Source organism: Epinephelus fuscoguttatus, linkage group LG8 (assembly GCF_011397635.1).
Source record: "Epinephelus fuscoguttatus linkage group LG8, E.fuscoguttatus.final_Chr_v1".
Lineage (NCBI taxonomy): Eukaryota > Metazoa > Chordata > Actinopteri > Perciformes > Serranidae > Epinephelus > Epinephelus fuscoguttatus.
Window position 1 is genome coordinate 5,912,871 of NC_064759.1, and position 13,683 is coordinate 5,926,553.

General features: G+C 43.4%; 2 protein-coding genes across 9 annotated transcripts in view; both read right to left on the reverse strand.

Annotated features, from left to right (window-relative positions):
- LOC125892629 (membrane-spanning 4-domains subfamily A member 15-like) overlaps positions 1-5,223 on the reverse strand; it is a 31,718-nt gene extending 26,495 nt beyond the window's left edge. The window contains exons 1-4 of one of the 8 annotated variants that reach the window (XM_049582681.1): positions 4,946-5,202; positions 4,746-4,856; positions 4,282-4,335; positions 980-1,129 (exon numbers count right to left, since the gene is read on the reverse strand). In XM_049582681.1, coding sequence (XP_049438638.1) covers positions 980-1,129; positions 4,282-4,335; positions 4,746-4,856; positions 4,946-5,152 — 522 coding nt within the window. In that variant the 5' untranslated portion in view covers positions 5,153-5,202. Of the gene's footprint in view, positions 1-979; positions 1,130-4,281; positions 4,336-4,745; positions 4,857-4,945 lie in introns of all 8 variants that reach the window. The other 7 variants (XM_049582678.1, XM_049582677.1, XM_049582687.1 and 4 more) reach the window with 7 other exon arrangements.
- A 2,277-nt stretch (positions 5,224-7,500) lies between these two features.
- LOC125892630 (membrane-spanning 4-domains subfamily A member 4D-like) lies at positions 7,501-13,498 on the reverse strand. Its single transcript, XM_049582690.1, has 7 exons — positions 13,303-13,498; positions 12,910-13,023; positions 12,717-12,773; positions 12,323-12,460; positions 10,291-10,404; positions 8,433-8,522; positions 7,501-8,347 (listed from the first exon to the last, which is right to left on the reverse strand). The coding sequence occupies exons 1-7, from the start codon at positions 13,468-13,470 to the stop codon at positions 8,315-8,317; spliced, it is 714 nt and encodes a 237-aa protein (XP_049438647.1). The 5' UTR covers positions 13,471-13,498; the 3' UTR covers positions 7,501-8,314.
- Between the last annotated feature and the right edge of the window lie 185 nt (positions 13,499-13,683).

Here is a 13,683-nt window from a genome sequence, read left to right on the forward strand (position 1 = left end):
TGATGCGTCACTAGCGTTTGAGTGTGTCTGCCGCACCTCCACATTGAAAATAATGAATTTTTGGGCGCAAAAAATGCGGCATGTTTACGGCCTCTTAGTTTCAAAACTAAAACTGCGCCAATATTGTAAGATACTGGATTTAATGCCAATGAAGGAGGTGTCCTAAATAACCATGAGCGACGCAGTACTGCTGTTTTAAACGCCATATTTTTATTTATTCCTGTTGTTTGCTTTGAAAGCGCCGCTATGGACGAGGAACGGCTGATTCATGAAGCTGAAATGAGGAGTTAACTTCACATTATCTCCTCATTTATCTACAATAACCAACATGAGGTGGCAGCTGGTGAGAGGGAGTTGAAAGTTTCTGGTAAATGATAATCGCCAACAACAAGCTGGGCTACTTGCTGTTGGCTATATTTTATGATTTTCCAGTGATTCTGATGAGTCTGATCTCAAGCGCACAGCTGATAGGTACGGGTGATTTGATAATGTGACATAACAGATGTGAATATTTAAGGGATGCAGTGTGGACAGAGAGCTCAGATGTTATGTGGTGCATAGTGATAGTTGGATGCTAGTTTAGTGAGGCAGTGCTGTAGATGGCAGATGTCTGTGAGGCTATTCAATATATTGCGACATAAATGGAGAATTCTTTTCACTATAGTACCAATTTGTTTCATTCTGCCATTATTTAAATTTCTTCATATAAATCATATAAATGTGGACCCTCCACTATAGTATAGCGTATAGATGCAGGTCTACTGTCTACACATCCATCCACGCCTACACTGAAATATAAACATGTTGAAACAGTGTGGACAAAAAACAAAACTGGACTCGTGGGTCAGAAGTCTGTCTGTGAGACTGACCTTCACAGTGCAACGAAAAAACTATTTGCTGTGACAAAGGAGAGGAAATTCAATGATCAGTTAAACATCTGAGGATGTCAATAAGTATAACATAAACCAAAATGTCTCACCCAATGTTCGTAACTGTTGTTATAGTTGTCAAAAGAACAATAATGTAATACGTGGTCCACAGGAAATTGAAAAGCATCCAGAAGGTAGATGACCATAGCACCAGCTGAAGCAAAAGCAGCAACACCACTGAAGCCCCGAGCTCCTTTAACCTGCAGAGCAGAGACACGTCAGCGCACCTGGAACAACCTGCTGAAATCTGAAAATCATCTCAAACTTAAAGGAAACCATCTTGTTTTCTTCAGAGTCAGATTACAAAATAGATATCACTTTAATCTGAGCGTTGAAAACTTTCTGTCTGGAATTATGGTGGATTTTGATCACTTCTTAATTTCCGGTGACCTGAACGTTCATGTATGCTGCGAAACCAGTTCTCTGGTCAAAGACTTCTTGTCACTGATCGACTCCTTTCATCTCACACAGTGGGTCTCTGGCCCAACGCATGATAAGGGGCATACACTTGACCTAGTGCTGTCTCGTGGTTTGTCTGTCTGTGTCAGTGAAATTTGTAATAGTGCTTGTATTTCTGATCACTTTCCTGTTATATTTTCTGCTACTGTCCCCTGCTCTGTTGTCGCTGCTCGTCCACCTGCACACTGTTTTCGTGCTACAAATTCCAGCACTACGTTGCAATTTTCTACAGCTTTTAATGGTTATATGCATTCTACTGTGGAGGGGTATGGTGCCCTTAGTGCTGAAGAGCTTGTTGCTCTTTTTAACTCCACATGCACTAGCATTTTGGACGCCGTCGCTCCCTTTACGCATCAAACGCCCTAAGGCAATTTCTGAACCATGGATAAATGACTTATACGTGCTCTCAGACGCTCTTGTAGGCGTGCTGAGAGAAGGTGGAAGAAGGACAAGTTGCATGTCTCCGTTGGGATTCTACGGGAGTGCTTATTGGAGTATCAGAAAGCGGTGAAAGCTGCTAAAACCGCTTACATCTCGCACCTTGTCTCAAACAACATTGATAAACCAAAGGTTCTGTTTAATGTTTTAGATTCTCTTGTTAACCCGTGTGATACTGCTCCCATTGTTCCAACTCCTGCTCTCTGTAATGATTTCCTCAACTTTTTTGTCGAGAAAATCTCTGCTCTTCATTCTGTACCTTGTCTTGCTGAGCCTGATCCCTCTGTCTTTGACCAGTTTGAGCCTATATCACTGTCCTCTCTGTCAGATACAGTTCGTGGGATGCGACCCACAAACTGCCTCTCAGACAGTATTCCCTCGCACCTTTTTAAAGAGGTTTTTGATTCAGTTGGATCTTTTATTCTTGTTCTGATTCATAACTGTTTTAGCTCAGGGAGTTTTCCTGCCCCTTTTAAACATGCTATAGTGCAGCCACTCATTAAAAAACCCAGCCTGGACCCTTCTGTTCTCTCCAACTTCAGGCCCATCTCCAAATTACCCTTCCTGTCCAAAGTGTTAGAGAAAGTAATTGCTGTACAGTTGCAATTATTTTTAGAACAAAATGATATCTATGAGAAGTTTCAATCTGGTTTTAGGTCTGGTCACTGTACTGAAACTGCTCTTTTAAGAGTGTTTAATGATCTTGTCTTAACTGCGGACTCAGGATGTGCCGCTATCCTGGTGACCTTAGATTTGACGGCTGCCTTTGATACTGTTGATCATAGGACCCTCTTATCACGCCTAGATCACTGTGTAGGCATTAAAGGTGCTGCCCTTAAGTTGCAACAGTCGTACCTCACCGACAGGAGTTTCTCCGTCCATCTGGGTGAATTCTCCTCAAATGTGGCCCCTCTTACCTGTGGGGTCCCCCAAGGCTCCATTTTGAGCCCTTTATTGTTTTCTTTATATATGCTGCCCCTAGGTTCCATTCTCCGTAAGCATAATGTTTCTTTTAATTGCTTTGCAGATGATGTCCAAGTGTACCTTCCTTTAAAATTAAAATGTAAGGACTCTCTGCAGCCTCTGTTAGCTTGTCTTAATGACATAAAAACTTGATGGGCCTAAATTTCCTGAATCTAAATGATAATAAGGCTGAGGTTATTGTATTTGGATATCCGGAATGTGTAAATGACTCTGTTGGTACTCTGGGCCCCTTGGCTTCCAAAAACTGTTCTTTTATTAAAAGCCTTGGTGTCACTTTTGATACTGCTTTTAAGTTTGATAGGCAAATTGGTTCTGTGGTCAAAGGTGCTTTCTTTCAGCGCCTGCTCGCCAAAGTAAAGCCCTATCTCTCACCCAAAGACTTGGAGAGAGTTATCCATGCCTTCATTACGTCTAGGCTTGATTACTGCAACTCTCTGTATGTGGGCTTAGATAAACGTTCTTTGCGGCGTCTGCAGCTAGCAAAATGCTGCTGCTCGCTTTGACCAGCAAAAAACGTGGCTTCCTGTCCGCTGCAGGATTGATTTTAAGATTTTGATGTTTGTTTTTAAGATATTGAATGGTCTGGCCCCAGTACTTAGTTGAACTCATCCATGTTCACACACCAGCTAGAGCTCTGAGGTCATCAAATGAGTTGCTTCTAGATGTCCCGATATCTAGGCTCAAAACTAAAGCGCATCGAGCCTTCGCGGTGGCTGCCCCAAAATTGTGGAACAGCTTACCACTGTATATTAGATCTGCCCAGACTCTTGAGATATTTAAGTCGTTGCTGAAGACCCATCTTTTCTCGTTAGCATTTGACGCATGTTTAGCCGAACATTGCCGATGTATGGACTGTTTTTATTGAATTTTGTGCCTATTGTGCACTTTATTTTGTTTTCTATTGTTACTCTTGTGTGCTGTAATACTGTATTTTTCTATTTCTATAGTTGTATTTTAATACTTTAGTGCTTTCTAGATTGTACAGCACTTTGGCAAACCTTGGTTGTTTTAAATGTGTTATATAAATAAATTTGACCTTTGACCTTTGTTCTTACTGGATAAAATTAAACAAGATTTAATAAATGTCCGTCTTTACTGTCTCCTTAACCTCTATAAACAGATATCATATGTCGAAGAATCTTTGGTGCAAGATTTTGGTATCGGAAGTGGTCTGGTTTACGACCAGTCAAGTTTGAGCACCAGTAGTCTGACTCACTGAACATAAAATGTGGCTATAAGCCTGCCAGTGGGCCATTTATTTAGGTCAGCATTCGCCCCTCTTTCAGCTGTCTGTGTTTTACCGTTTCACTGTGTCTGGGAGATCTGCCTGATATATTCACCGGCGCTCTCAGAGGCTTTATTGTCATCAGACTGATAGCTGATGGGTTCTGAGATTGCTGTTGAACACCTGAGAGCTGCAGGAGTTTTGTAAAGTGGTAAAGTGATGTCACAGTTATGATGAGTTACTGACCGCACAGTTGTTGAACTCCTCAGCAGCCACCGTCAGAGATCCAGACAAGACGCTCTACAAGAGACCAGAAACAGACACACTGTCAGCTGACCTCAGGTGAGCTGAAGGTTTAATACAAAGATACAACAGCCCTCATTTATAATCTAACATACTAGTGCAGATCTGTGTGCAGAAATCATCTAAGGATAGGATTCACATGAACATTTTTATCTCGCCAATCACAGCGTCGGACTGATCGGGCATTGATAAATGCGGCCACTGAAAATAATCATCTAAATGATGATATCCTGCCTTGATGTTCAACTTCTCACAATGGAAACGACCATACACCCAGTTTTTTGTTTTACGCTTGTTTCGTTAATGAAGGCCACTGTGTTCTCTTTTTTGATTACACGTAGACAGCATCTTCTTGCTAATGTATAAATTAATCCTTTATTGTTTAGAAAGTGCCTCAGCTGACTCACACACAGAGGCCTCCAGACAAAAACGCCGCTGACAATCCCCAGTGTATCTGTGCATGGAATCATGGCGAGCTCAAACAGAAAGACCATCAGGCCAATAATGATCTGCGCCGTCTGCAGGGACGACAGACGGTGACACATCAGTCCTGCATTCTCAGTTTTTAGTGTCAGCTGTGAAATTATGATCAGATTGTGTCACTCACCCCAAGTGCCACCACGTGTCCCCGTCTGAGCTTGTTCTTCCTTGCAGCGTTTTGTGCTGCAGCAACCTGAGGTGCTGGGATCACACGGGTGACCACCACCACGCTGCCTGCCGTCGTCACTACTGGTGAAGATGCCATGATGTTGGAGGTGAACTGAGAGTAGCTGCTATGAGCTGCTGCTTCATAACTGAGCTGAGTGTTAATCATTGATCAAGAGTCCCACTGGTTCGATTGTCAGAGGGTCAGTGGATGAATGTTTATGTGCAAGATCAGGAAATACTGTCCAGAAAAATAAAGCTGGTTTTGATCTCTACCAGTCAGCTTCCTGAACACATTCTGCATTCTCTGGTTTGTCATTAAACAAATCTTATTAATTAACTTATTAACTTGTCTTGTACAGTTGTTAGCATGGCTTTTGTCACATTTTAAGTGTGGTGTGTACCTTCACAGGTGTGTCAAAAGAAGTGAGGAAGTTTGAACAGATCTCTCTGATATAGAAACTTAAAATAAATGTCATACAGTTTCTAAAAACACAATGAGGATGTCAGGAGCTGGTGTGGCTCATTGGTTGTCACAGTCTGGACCACATCAGCAGAGCACACACTCGACCTCCAGACAAAAACGCACCTTTAGATTTGCTTCATTAAAATCACAGACCGTGACAGTAACGACTCTGGTAAAGTACAACACCCACTGAGAACATGTTTGACTTCCTGCTGATAATACAAACACAGCTTTCCCTCTGGTCACACAGTCAGTACGTTTACATGCACAGCTTAATCGAGCTACGCTCAAAATTCGATTTTGGCATCTAATCAAACTTCTGTCCTTGTCCCAGTTTACATGCAACTGAGAAAATCAAATTACCTGTCCTCCTCCTCAACACTGGGTTCCGGTTGACCTATTACATTTCTTAATAACAAACAAGTGGAGTCAGGCGGCAGACCGGCATTTTTGAACAACAGCAAGATGGATAATCGTACAGCTTTGTTCATCTCGTACATAATGTACGCGTTACTGATTGTGCAGATAAGGTGCACGCTATCCCTCGTGGTCATGGTGATTTCGAGAGGCAGACAAGAACGCTTTATGCTGTTGGAGGGCTACAACAATAGCATGTCTTGTCTGTTCCGGGGTCATACGCCAGCGCGGGAGGTGTGGAGCACGCGCACATGCATTGTCTAGTTTAGCTCCAATTAAGGCGTATTGGCGAGTTGGAGAACCCCGATATTAGTCGGAGTAACGTGTTTACATGCACTTCAGTTGTCCAGTTATAGTCGGATTAAGGCAATAATTCGTTTTTTTCAAGTGTCATGTAAACGTACTATATGAATGAATGACTCATTGTGGTGGTCCTGGTACCCTATACTTGCTCAGTATCCCCCACCAGATACCCCAGTTGACATGGTTTTAAACCCTCTTCAGGTGCTCAAAACCCACATAGACTGGATCGACCAACTCTGGTGGCTTGTTTAGTTTCCCTGCACGGGTAAACAGCTGTCTGCTGTTCCAGGAGCAGAAGGGAATCTGCTCCGAATGACGTGGGTATGGACGTTTTCAGTTGCCTCTCCATCAACTCCACTAAATTTGTGTTACATTTATGCTCATCTGTATATTTGCATGTATGATGGTGCTTGTTGTGGTTGGCCTTGGACGATGGTGGCGTGTAGCTGCAAGTCACTCAGCAGGATGAGAAATTCAACTCTGTAAACTCTCCTTCTGCTGATGTCTAGGGAGCTAGCTGATAGCTAGCCAGGTCGAGGTTTTCAAATGTAAACATCAGTAAACATCAAGGAAAAGATGGAGAAGAGTGGATGCCAGCTGAACTAACATCCTGCTGGCCAATTTGAAGGTGTTGGAAAATAAAACTGGACAACCTCCGTGACACATCAGTTTCCATTGGGATATCAGGAGCTGTAACATCCTTTGATTCACCAAAACTTGCCTAAATCCTGGACAGTGCTATTCAACCAGGTGACTCTGTTCCAATGTGCTGATCTGACAGACAGGAGCACTCTGGTCATAGAAGGAGAGGAGGAGACTGCCCTATAATGAATAAGACTGGTGTGTTGGTGGTAATGTGAGGTGATGTCTGGTTTCTGCCATGGATCACTGCTATACTCCGTTCAGAGGCACCTGCAGAACGGCACTGCCTGCATTTGTAAGGAGCAACCATGTGGCCGTCTTGTTGACGTTGAGATGTGTGGACAACTTTTCACAGTCGTTCATTTCATGCACTCAGTTGCTTTGCCACTGCAAAGCTTTTAGACGAAATCAGGATCTTCTGCCAGAATAAAGGGAGTGGTCTTTTGTCCTCACGAATCTACCACCACAGAAGGTCAGTCAGTTCTTCGGAGAGTTCCTTTCTACTGAGCAGTCAGGTACGGTTCATTTCTATACCGTCCCCATGTTTGGTCCTCCCTCTGTTGGGGTACCTAGCACACAGATCTGGTACTAAAAGGTGGAGCTGTGAACACTGCAGTCTGATTGGTCAGTAGAGGACGGTCACTCTGCTCAGGGCTGAGTTGTGGCTGGTTTTGAGGCTCATGTAACCACTGTTCATACTGTAGAGAGAGTTTTATTAGTAAACTGTAACTATAAAATGAAAGGATGTTTCTGTCGGCGTGATGAGCAGATTCAGTGCAGCAGAGTTTGAAATTGAAACACATGATTTTATTTCACAGTTGAATCAAAGCGAGAGAAGAAAAACTTACTGCATATTCAGTTATGAGTCATCGCACCATCGAGACATCTCGATCAGACTTTGTCAAACATTTAAGTCATTACAAGGTTTTGTCCAGGAAAGTGTCTCAGAAATAAAAAATCTTACACTTGAATTGTTTGACAGTTGACAATGAGCTGATCTGAGCGCATTGTCAACTGTCAAACAATTCAAGAGACTTTTCAGTAAACAAGGTTCAAACCTCCCTCTGAACATAAACAGTTTTCTCTCTGTTAGTATCTGAATGTGTCCAGTTGTTTCTGAGTGAATGATGTCATGACGTGAGCTATAGAAGTGGATCACATCAGTGTGAAGTAGTGAAGCTTTCTGAACCCTCTGTGAAGCTGCTGAAGTGTTTAAAACTGTACAAAGGTGACATCTGCTGGCCAAACATCAGCATTACATTTATGGAAGAATTCAACCCAAAACCTGATGAAACATAGGGTCACACCCTGAGTGCACTGTCGTCAGTAACTGCTGTAGTATTAGAAATTAAAGTCTAAGAACCTGTGGTAATATAGTTTAACAGTTGTGGTGGAGCTGGTGCTGGTGCTGCTGGAGGTGGTGAAGGCAAGGGTGGTGGTGCTGGAGATGGGGGTTGTTGTCACCCTTCATGATGTTTCCAGTCACTCAGAAGGGTGCGGCCCTCAGTTTATGATGCTGCTGTATTCTGGAGGCTTCTGTAAAACAACAACAAAAACAGATTCAACAACAACAAATGCTGTCTGGGACTCGGTCACATCACCTCACACCTGCATAACAAACCTCATAGGGAGGGGGCGGCTCCATCGGAATAGGTGGTGTTTCTGCAGTCACTGAAGTAGTCCCAGTAAAATGGTTGGTGATGGTTAACGGCTGCAAAAGCAACAAATTTGTTTAATGATGTAAAAAGTACATTCAGTCATAAAAAGCCCGCTTACATTATCAAGCCCACTGAAGGCATCAGATGTTACTCTTAAATTGTGCTCAGTTTACTGGTCTTGGCTCAATTTATACTTATACTATAAAGTTTGCACAGAGCTGCAGAGATGGTTTGTGGAGCTCACAGAGAGATGTGCCGCAAACAGAAAAATGTGACTATGCACTGAGCAGTACAGACGCCACAGAAGCTTGAGCGGACATCAGGATTTCCAGACACGTGCCTCACATTTGCTACAACAACAAACAGGACCAGTTTGAAGAAAGGCTAGCAGAGCAAGTTAGAAGATAATGTCACTTGTGCGATCCTGCTTCTAAAGATTATTAAATGTAAGTCCCAATTGACCCTTCACTAAGTCCTGCCCCCGAAAGTAGACTAGCCAATCATAACATAGCATCAGGCCGGCTCAGACCAGGCTCCGACAACAACACAGCTGTGCTCCACTGACTGTAATGCAGTCGTTTCAGATTTCCTTCATTTTCAGGCTGGTTTTGTGGATTTGGAGCTAAATGTTGTGCCTGGGGCACGTCGTGTATTAATGATACTCGTTACCTGAAGAGGTTGGAAAAAGACATATGTTTCTTCCCTGTTCCAAAACCAAAATCAGACCCTGAAAAGTGTAGAGTTAGCTAGCTAGCTACTGAAGATATAGCCTACTGAATGTACACACAAGCTGCTTTTGCTTTTTAATGACTATAATAGTGAAACAAAGACCGACCCTGCTGTACAGGAACCAGTGAAGGGAAGCAGGGAAACTTTGCTGATATTCAACCAGCTGTGTGTCATCGCATTGTGCGCAGATGAACGTTGTTTGACTTCCCTCAGAGACCCCTACCCGTCTGACGTTGGAGGTCCAGATGCTGGTAGAGACACAGGGGCGAAGCCAAACACGTTCATCTGCACACACTGCGATGCCACACAGCTGATTCATTATCAGCAAAGTTTCCCTTTATATTCATTGTCTTGTGTGGCGATCAGCAGTGATGTGGTGGTTCACTTTTACACTGTGATCTGTAGCCTATAGTTCAGCTTTAGCTTCTAACTATCTTTGTCTTTTTAACCTGTTGTTGCTGCTGAGTCAGTTTGACATCCTGGATATATCCTTCAAACACAGACTGTAGACCCCTCTGTCTGCTTCTCTCTGGAATCACTGGTTAATTTTTCCAAAAATATAATAATATTTCTTCAGGGAGTGCAGTTAGTTACAGTGTGGGCTCCACGCTTACTCTGACAGCTTGTTGGACCATCACAAAGGGGCGGGGCTAAGCAAAAGGTCAGTTTCTGGAAGGAGCTCGCCAAAGACCTGGAGAGTTGTTAGTGTACATGAAAATTGAAGGTTCTGAGAGACACATTTTTATAAGTGAAGTTGTTTCATATACTACAAGTGTTGCTGGACTTTAAACCTCTTCAGACTTCTTTCTCCTCTCCATGTATCTTGGAAGTAGGTGAAGTTGTGCCACATCCCCCACCCTCATTCTTCCATTCATCAAGCATAGGGAAATGGTGGAGTTATAGTTGGGAGGAGTTGTGCAAATTTCAACAGCAAGTCCCAACATGCATGTGTTACAGCCACAGAAATACAAACAAAGCTTCAGTTTACTGGTCCTGTTTCATCCTGTAACTGAGCAGGACCAGTACACTGATGTGTGAAATCAGTGTACTGGTCCTGCTCATCATTGCGACTGTAAGCTCAGGCGGACTCACCTGAGCTGTGGAATGATGTTGACGTCTGCAGCTGTTCCCAGCAACACACATGGACAAGCAAAACTCAAAGAAGCATAAAAGAGCTGAAACACCTGTAAACCACCTAAATCGACCCTGCAGGGAAAATAGAAACAGGTTTGTGACCGTTAAAATGTTATTGTCGCAGATCCTCTGAAGTCCTGAAAGGTTTTTTTTTTTTTACTATTTAATATTTATGCTATTTGATTGCACACAAAAGTTATTGATCTTGTTCATGCAATATACTATCTTGAATGCACAAGTTAGTAAACTGTGTAAAGTATTATGTGAAGCTGTGTGTATGACAAAATATGTAAACAATATGTTACAGGGACAAGTTAACATGTTATGCAACAAGTGAAAGGGGCTCTATGTAAAGTTCAGAAGGTATGAGTTGTCTGGACACGGTTCTCAACATTATGGTGGCTGAGCCGGCAGCTAGCAGCTAACGCTGCTAACTCCATAAACAGCACTAAACAATGGCAACAGTGCTGACAGAGCTCATGGTGTTAAGCAAGGGGGAACTGTATGGTGGACGCTATGATTCCATGACAACGCCGTCCCCTTGGATTACAACACACAGAGAGGTAATGTGACTTCACTTTTTACTATCACTCTTTAGCTAGTTCCTCAACCTCTGCAGCTAGTCTCTCTTGCTCTGCAGCTAGTCCACAGCTTCTGCAGCTAGTCCTAGGCATCCGCAGCTCGTCTCTCTACCTATGAAACTAGTGCATCTACAGCTGCAGCAAGTCCCTCTTCCTCTGCAGCTGGTCTCGTCTCCTCTGCAGCTAGTTCCCAACCTCTCTAGCTAGTCTGTCTACCTCTGAAGCTAATGCCCCTACCTCGGCAGCAAGTCCCATTTCCTCTGCAGCTAGTCCCTCAACCTCTTCAGCTTGTCCCTCTTCCTCTGCAGGTAGTTCTAGATGTCTGCAGGTAGTTCCCAACCTCTGTAGCTAGTCTGTCTACCTCTGAAGCTAATGCCCCTACCTCGGCAGCAAGTCCCATTTCCTCTGCAGCTAGTCCCTCAACCTCTTCAGCTTGTCCCTCTTCCTCTGCAGGTAGTTCCTCTACAACTGCAGCTTGTCCCTCTTTCTCTGCAGCATTCCCAGACCTCTTCAGTTAGGCTCTCTAACTCTGTAACTGTGGTCCCTGATCTCTGTAGTTAGTTCCTCTACCTTGGAAGCTAGTGCATCTACATCTGCAGCAAGTCCCCCTTCCTCTGCAGCTAGTCCCTTTACCTCTGCAGCCAGTCCCCAACAACCTCTGTAGCTCCTCTATCTACCTCTGAAGCTAGTGCCCCTACCTCGGCAGCAAGTCCCATTTCCTCTACAACTAGTCCCTCAACCTCTTCAGCTTGTCCCTCAACCTCTGTAGCTAGTCCTAGATGTCAGCAGGTAGTTCCTCTACATCTGCAGCCTGTCGGATACATCTGCAGCTAGTCCCTCTTTCTCTGCAGCATTCCCAGACCTCTTCAGCTAGGCTCTCTACCTCTGCAACTGTCATTCCCGATCTCTGCAGTTAGTTCCTCTACCTCTACAGCTAGTCTCTCTACCTCTGCAGCTAGTCCCTTTACCTCCGAGCTAGTCCCTGATCTCTGTACATAGTCTACACCACTCCTCTTCCTCATTAATGACACTGGTTCTCTTATACAGCTGGCATCCAGTTCAAGACTGTGGTGCTGGTCTTTGTAGGAAATGAAAGGAACTGCACCCTCATACCACCAAACCATGGACAAATCATATACTCCCCACTGCCCCCAAATAACTGAATGCCCCATCCATCCTAGGACTCTGCGGTCCCTCTTTTTGGTCAGGACTCTCCTGTGTTCTGGACTCTCATTGGTGGAATAAGCTCCTGTCGTCCACCATTGAGTGAAAAACACCTAGAGACACCTACTTCCTTAAAAAAAAATCCTCAGCACTTAGCTCACTGATACTTTACACATGGTAAATTGTTTTTACTGACAACAATCTGTAAAATTAATCTAATATAACATCAGATCAAAACATTTTACCTCATCATGGTCAGGGAACCAGGGAGGATGGTCATTGTCATTTGTCTTCCAAATTTCGGTAGTATCCAGAAAGAAGATGATGCCGGCGGGAACTGAAGCCACAGCGGTAACAACATTGTAGCGCACAGCAGATTTCATCTGCAGAGCAGAGACACGTCAGCACACATGGAACACCTGCAACAACAGCTGTCACCTAAAAAAATCATCTCCATATTACAAGACTACAACTTGTTTTCGACAGAGTCAAAAGAGAAGATCTTTGTGCTTTCTGTACAGATAAATTAAAGCCTGTGTTCAGGAGTAAACTTTTTTCTTACTGACCACCTGTACCTGATGAACACCTGAGCTGCAGGTGTTTAATACAATAATGTTATAATAATGATGAATTACTGACCCGAGATTGGCTCATTGACATCCCAGCAGACACCGTCACAGATCCAGCAATGATGAACTGCAAGATTAAAGAATTTATATTAGTAAACAGAGACTTGAGACCTTTTTTCTGACCTAGTCTTACTTTTATTAACATCTGCCATTATTTCAGGGTATGTAAAATACAGATCTTTCAGTGCAAACAGCAAACTCACCAACAATGGTCCCCAGGCGAACACACCACTGTCAACTGACAGTTTGTCTTCATTATTTGCCGCCATGATGCTTCCAAACACGACGATTATTATTCCGATAATGTTCTGCACCAGCTACAGACAGCCAGCCAGACAAACATATTCAGATCCTTTACTACTGTAATACACTATTTATACTTTCAGGAATCTGAAATTAAAGTGAGATTATGTACATGTTTTCAGTGTGGATTAACTTTGTTGATCTCCACCAACCAATAAACTAATTGCATTTATAACATTATATAACAATATAAAGGATATAACTTGAAAACGAGGGTTAAATCACATTTTCTTTTGACATTTTTCTCTGGAAATTCAGGTAAAATTTAGATGAAAACCAGACTTGTTCCTCACCCCAACCACCTGCAATTGTCCTCCGCTCAAGGAGTAGTTGTTTCCGGGGTTGAGACGTTGACCCGGAGCTGGAGAATGTCGAGGTAAAACAGGCTGGATAGTTCGGTGAACATGTGTGACGACCACCATGCTGTCCGCTGCCGTGGCTGTAGACGAAAATGCCGACATGTCTGAGGTGAGACGAGTGGAGCTGCTGTGTGATGGCTGAGCTCTGGGTTGATAAATAATCAGAGGATCACATCAACTGACTCAAATACACACAGTCACATGAAACAGTTAGATTACTATATGATCTTACCATCCGCACTAAAAAGTTGCGCAATTCATCTAAGAAAAAAACCACACCTTCTCTCTGTCCCCTACTAGTATCAGTCTAGTCAG

What these genes read in the sequence shown, in the direction of transcription:
- LOC125892630 (XM_049582690.1), bottom strand. Translation starts at nt 13,470, where the DNA reads ATGTCGGCATTTTCGTCTACAGCCACGGCAGCGGACAGCATGGTGGTC. An exon ending in AACATCATTCCACAGCTCAG is followed by an intron (nt 8,523 to 10,290) that starts GTGAGTCCGCCT and finishes TTGCTTTTGCAG; the next exon opens with CCGTTAACCATCACCAACCA. An exon ending in AGCCGCCCCCTCCCTATGAG is followed by an intron (nt 8,348 to 8,432) that starts GTTTGTTATGCA and finishes GTTGTTTTACAG; the next exon opens with AAGCCTCCAGAATACAGCAG.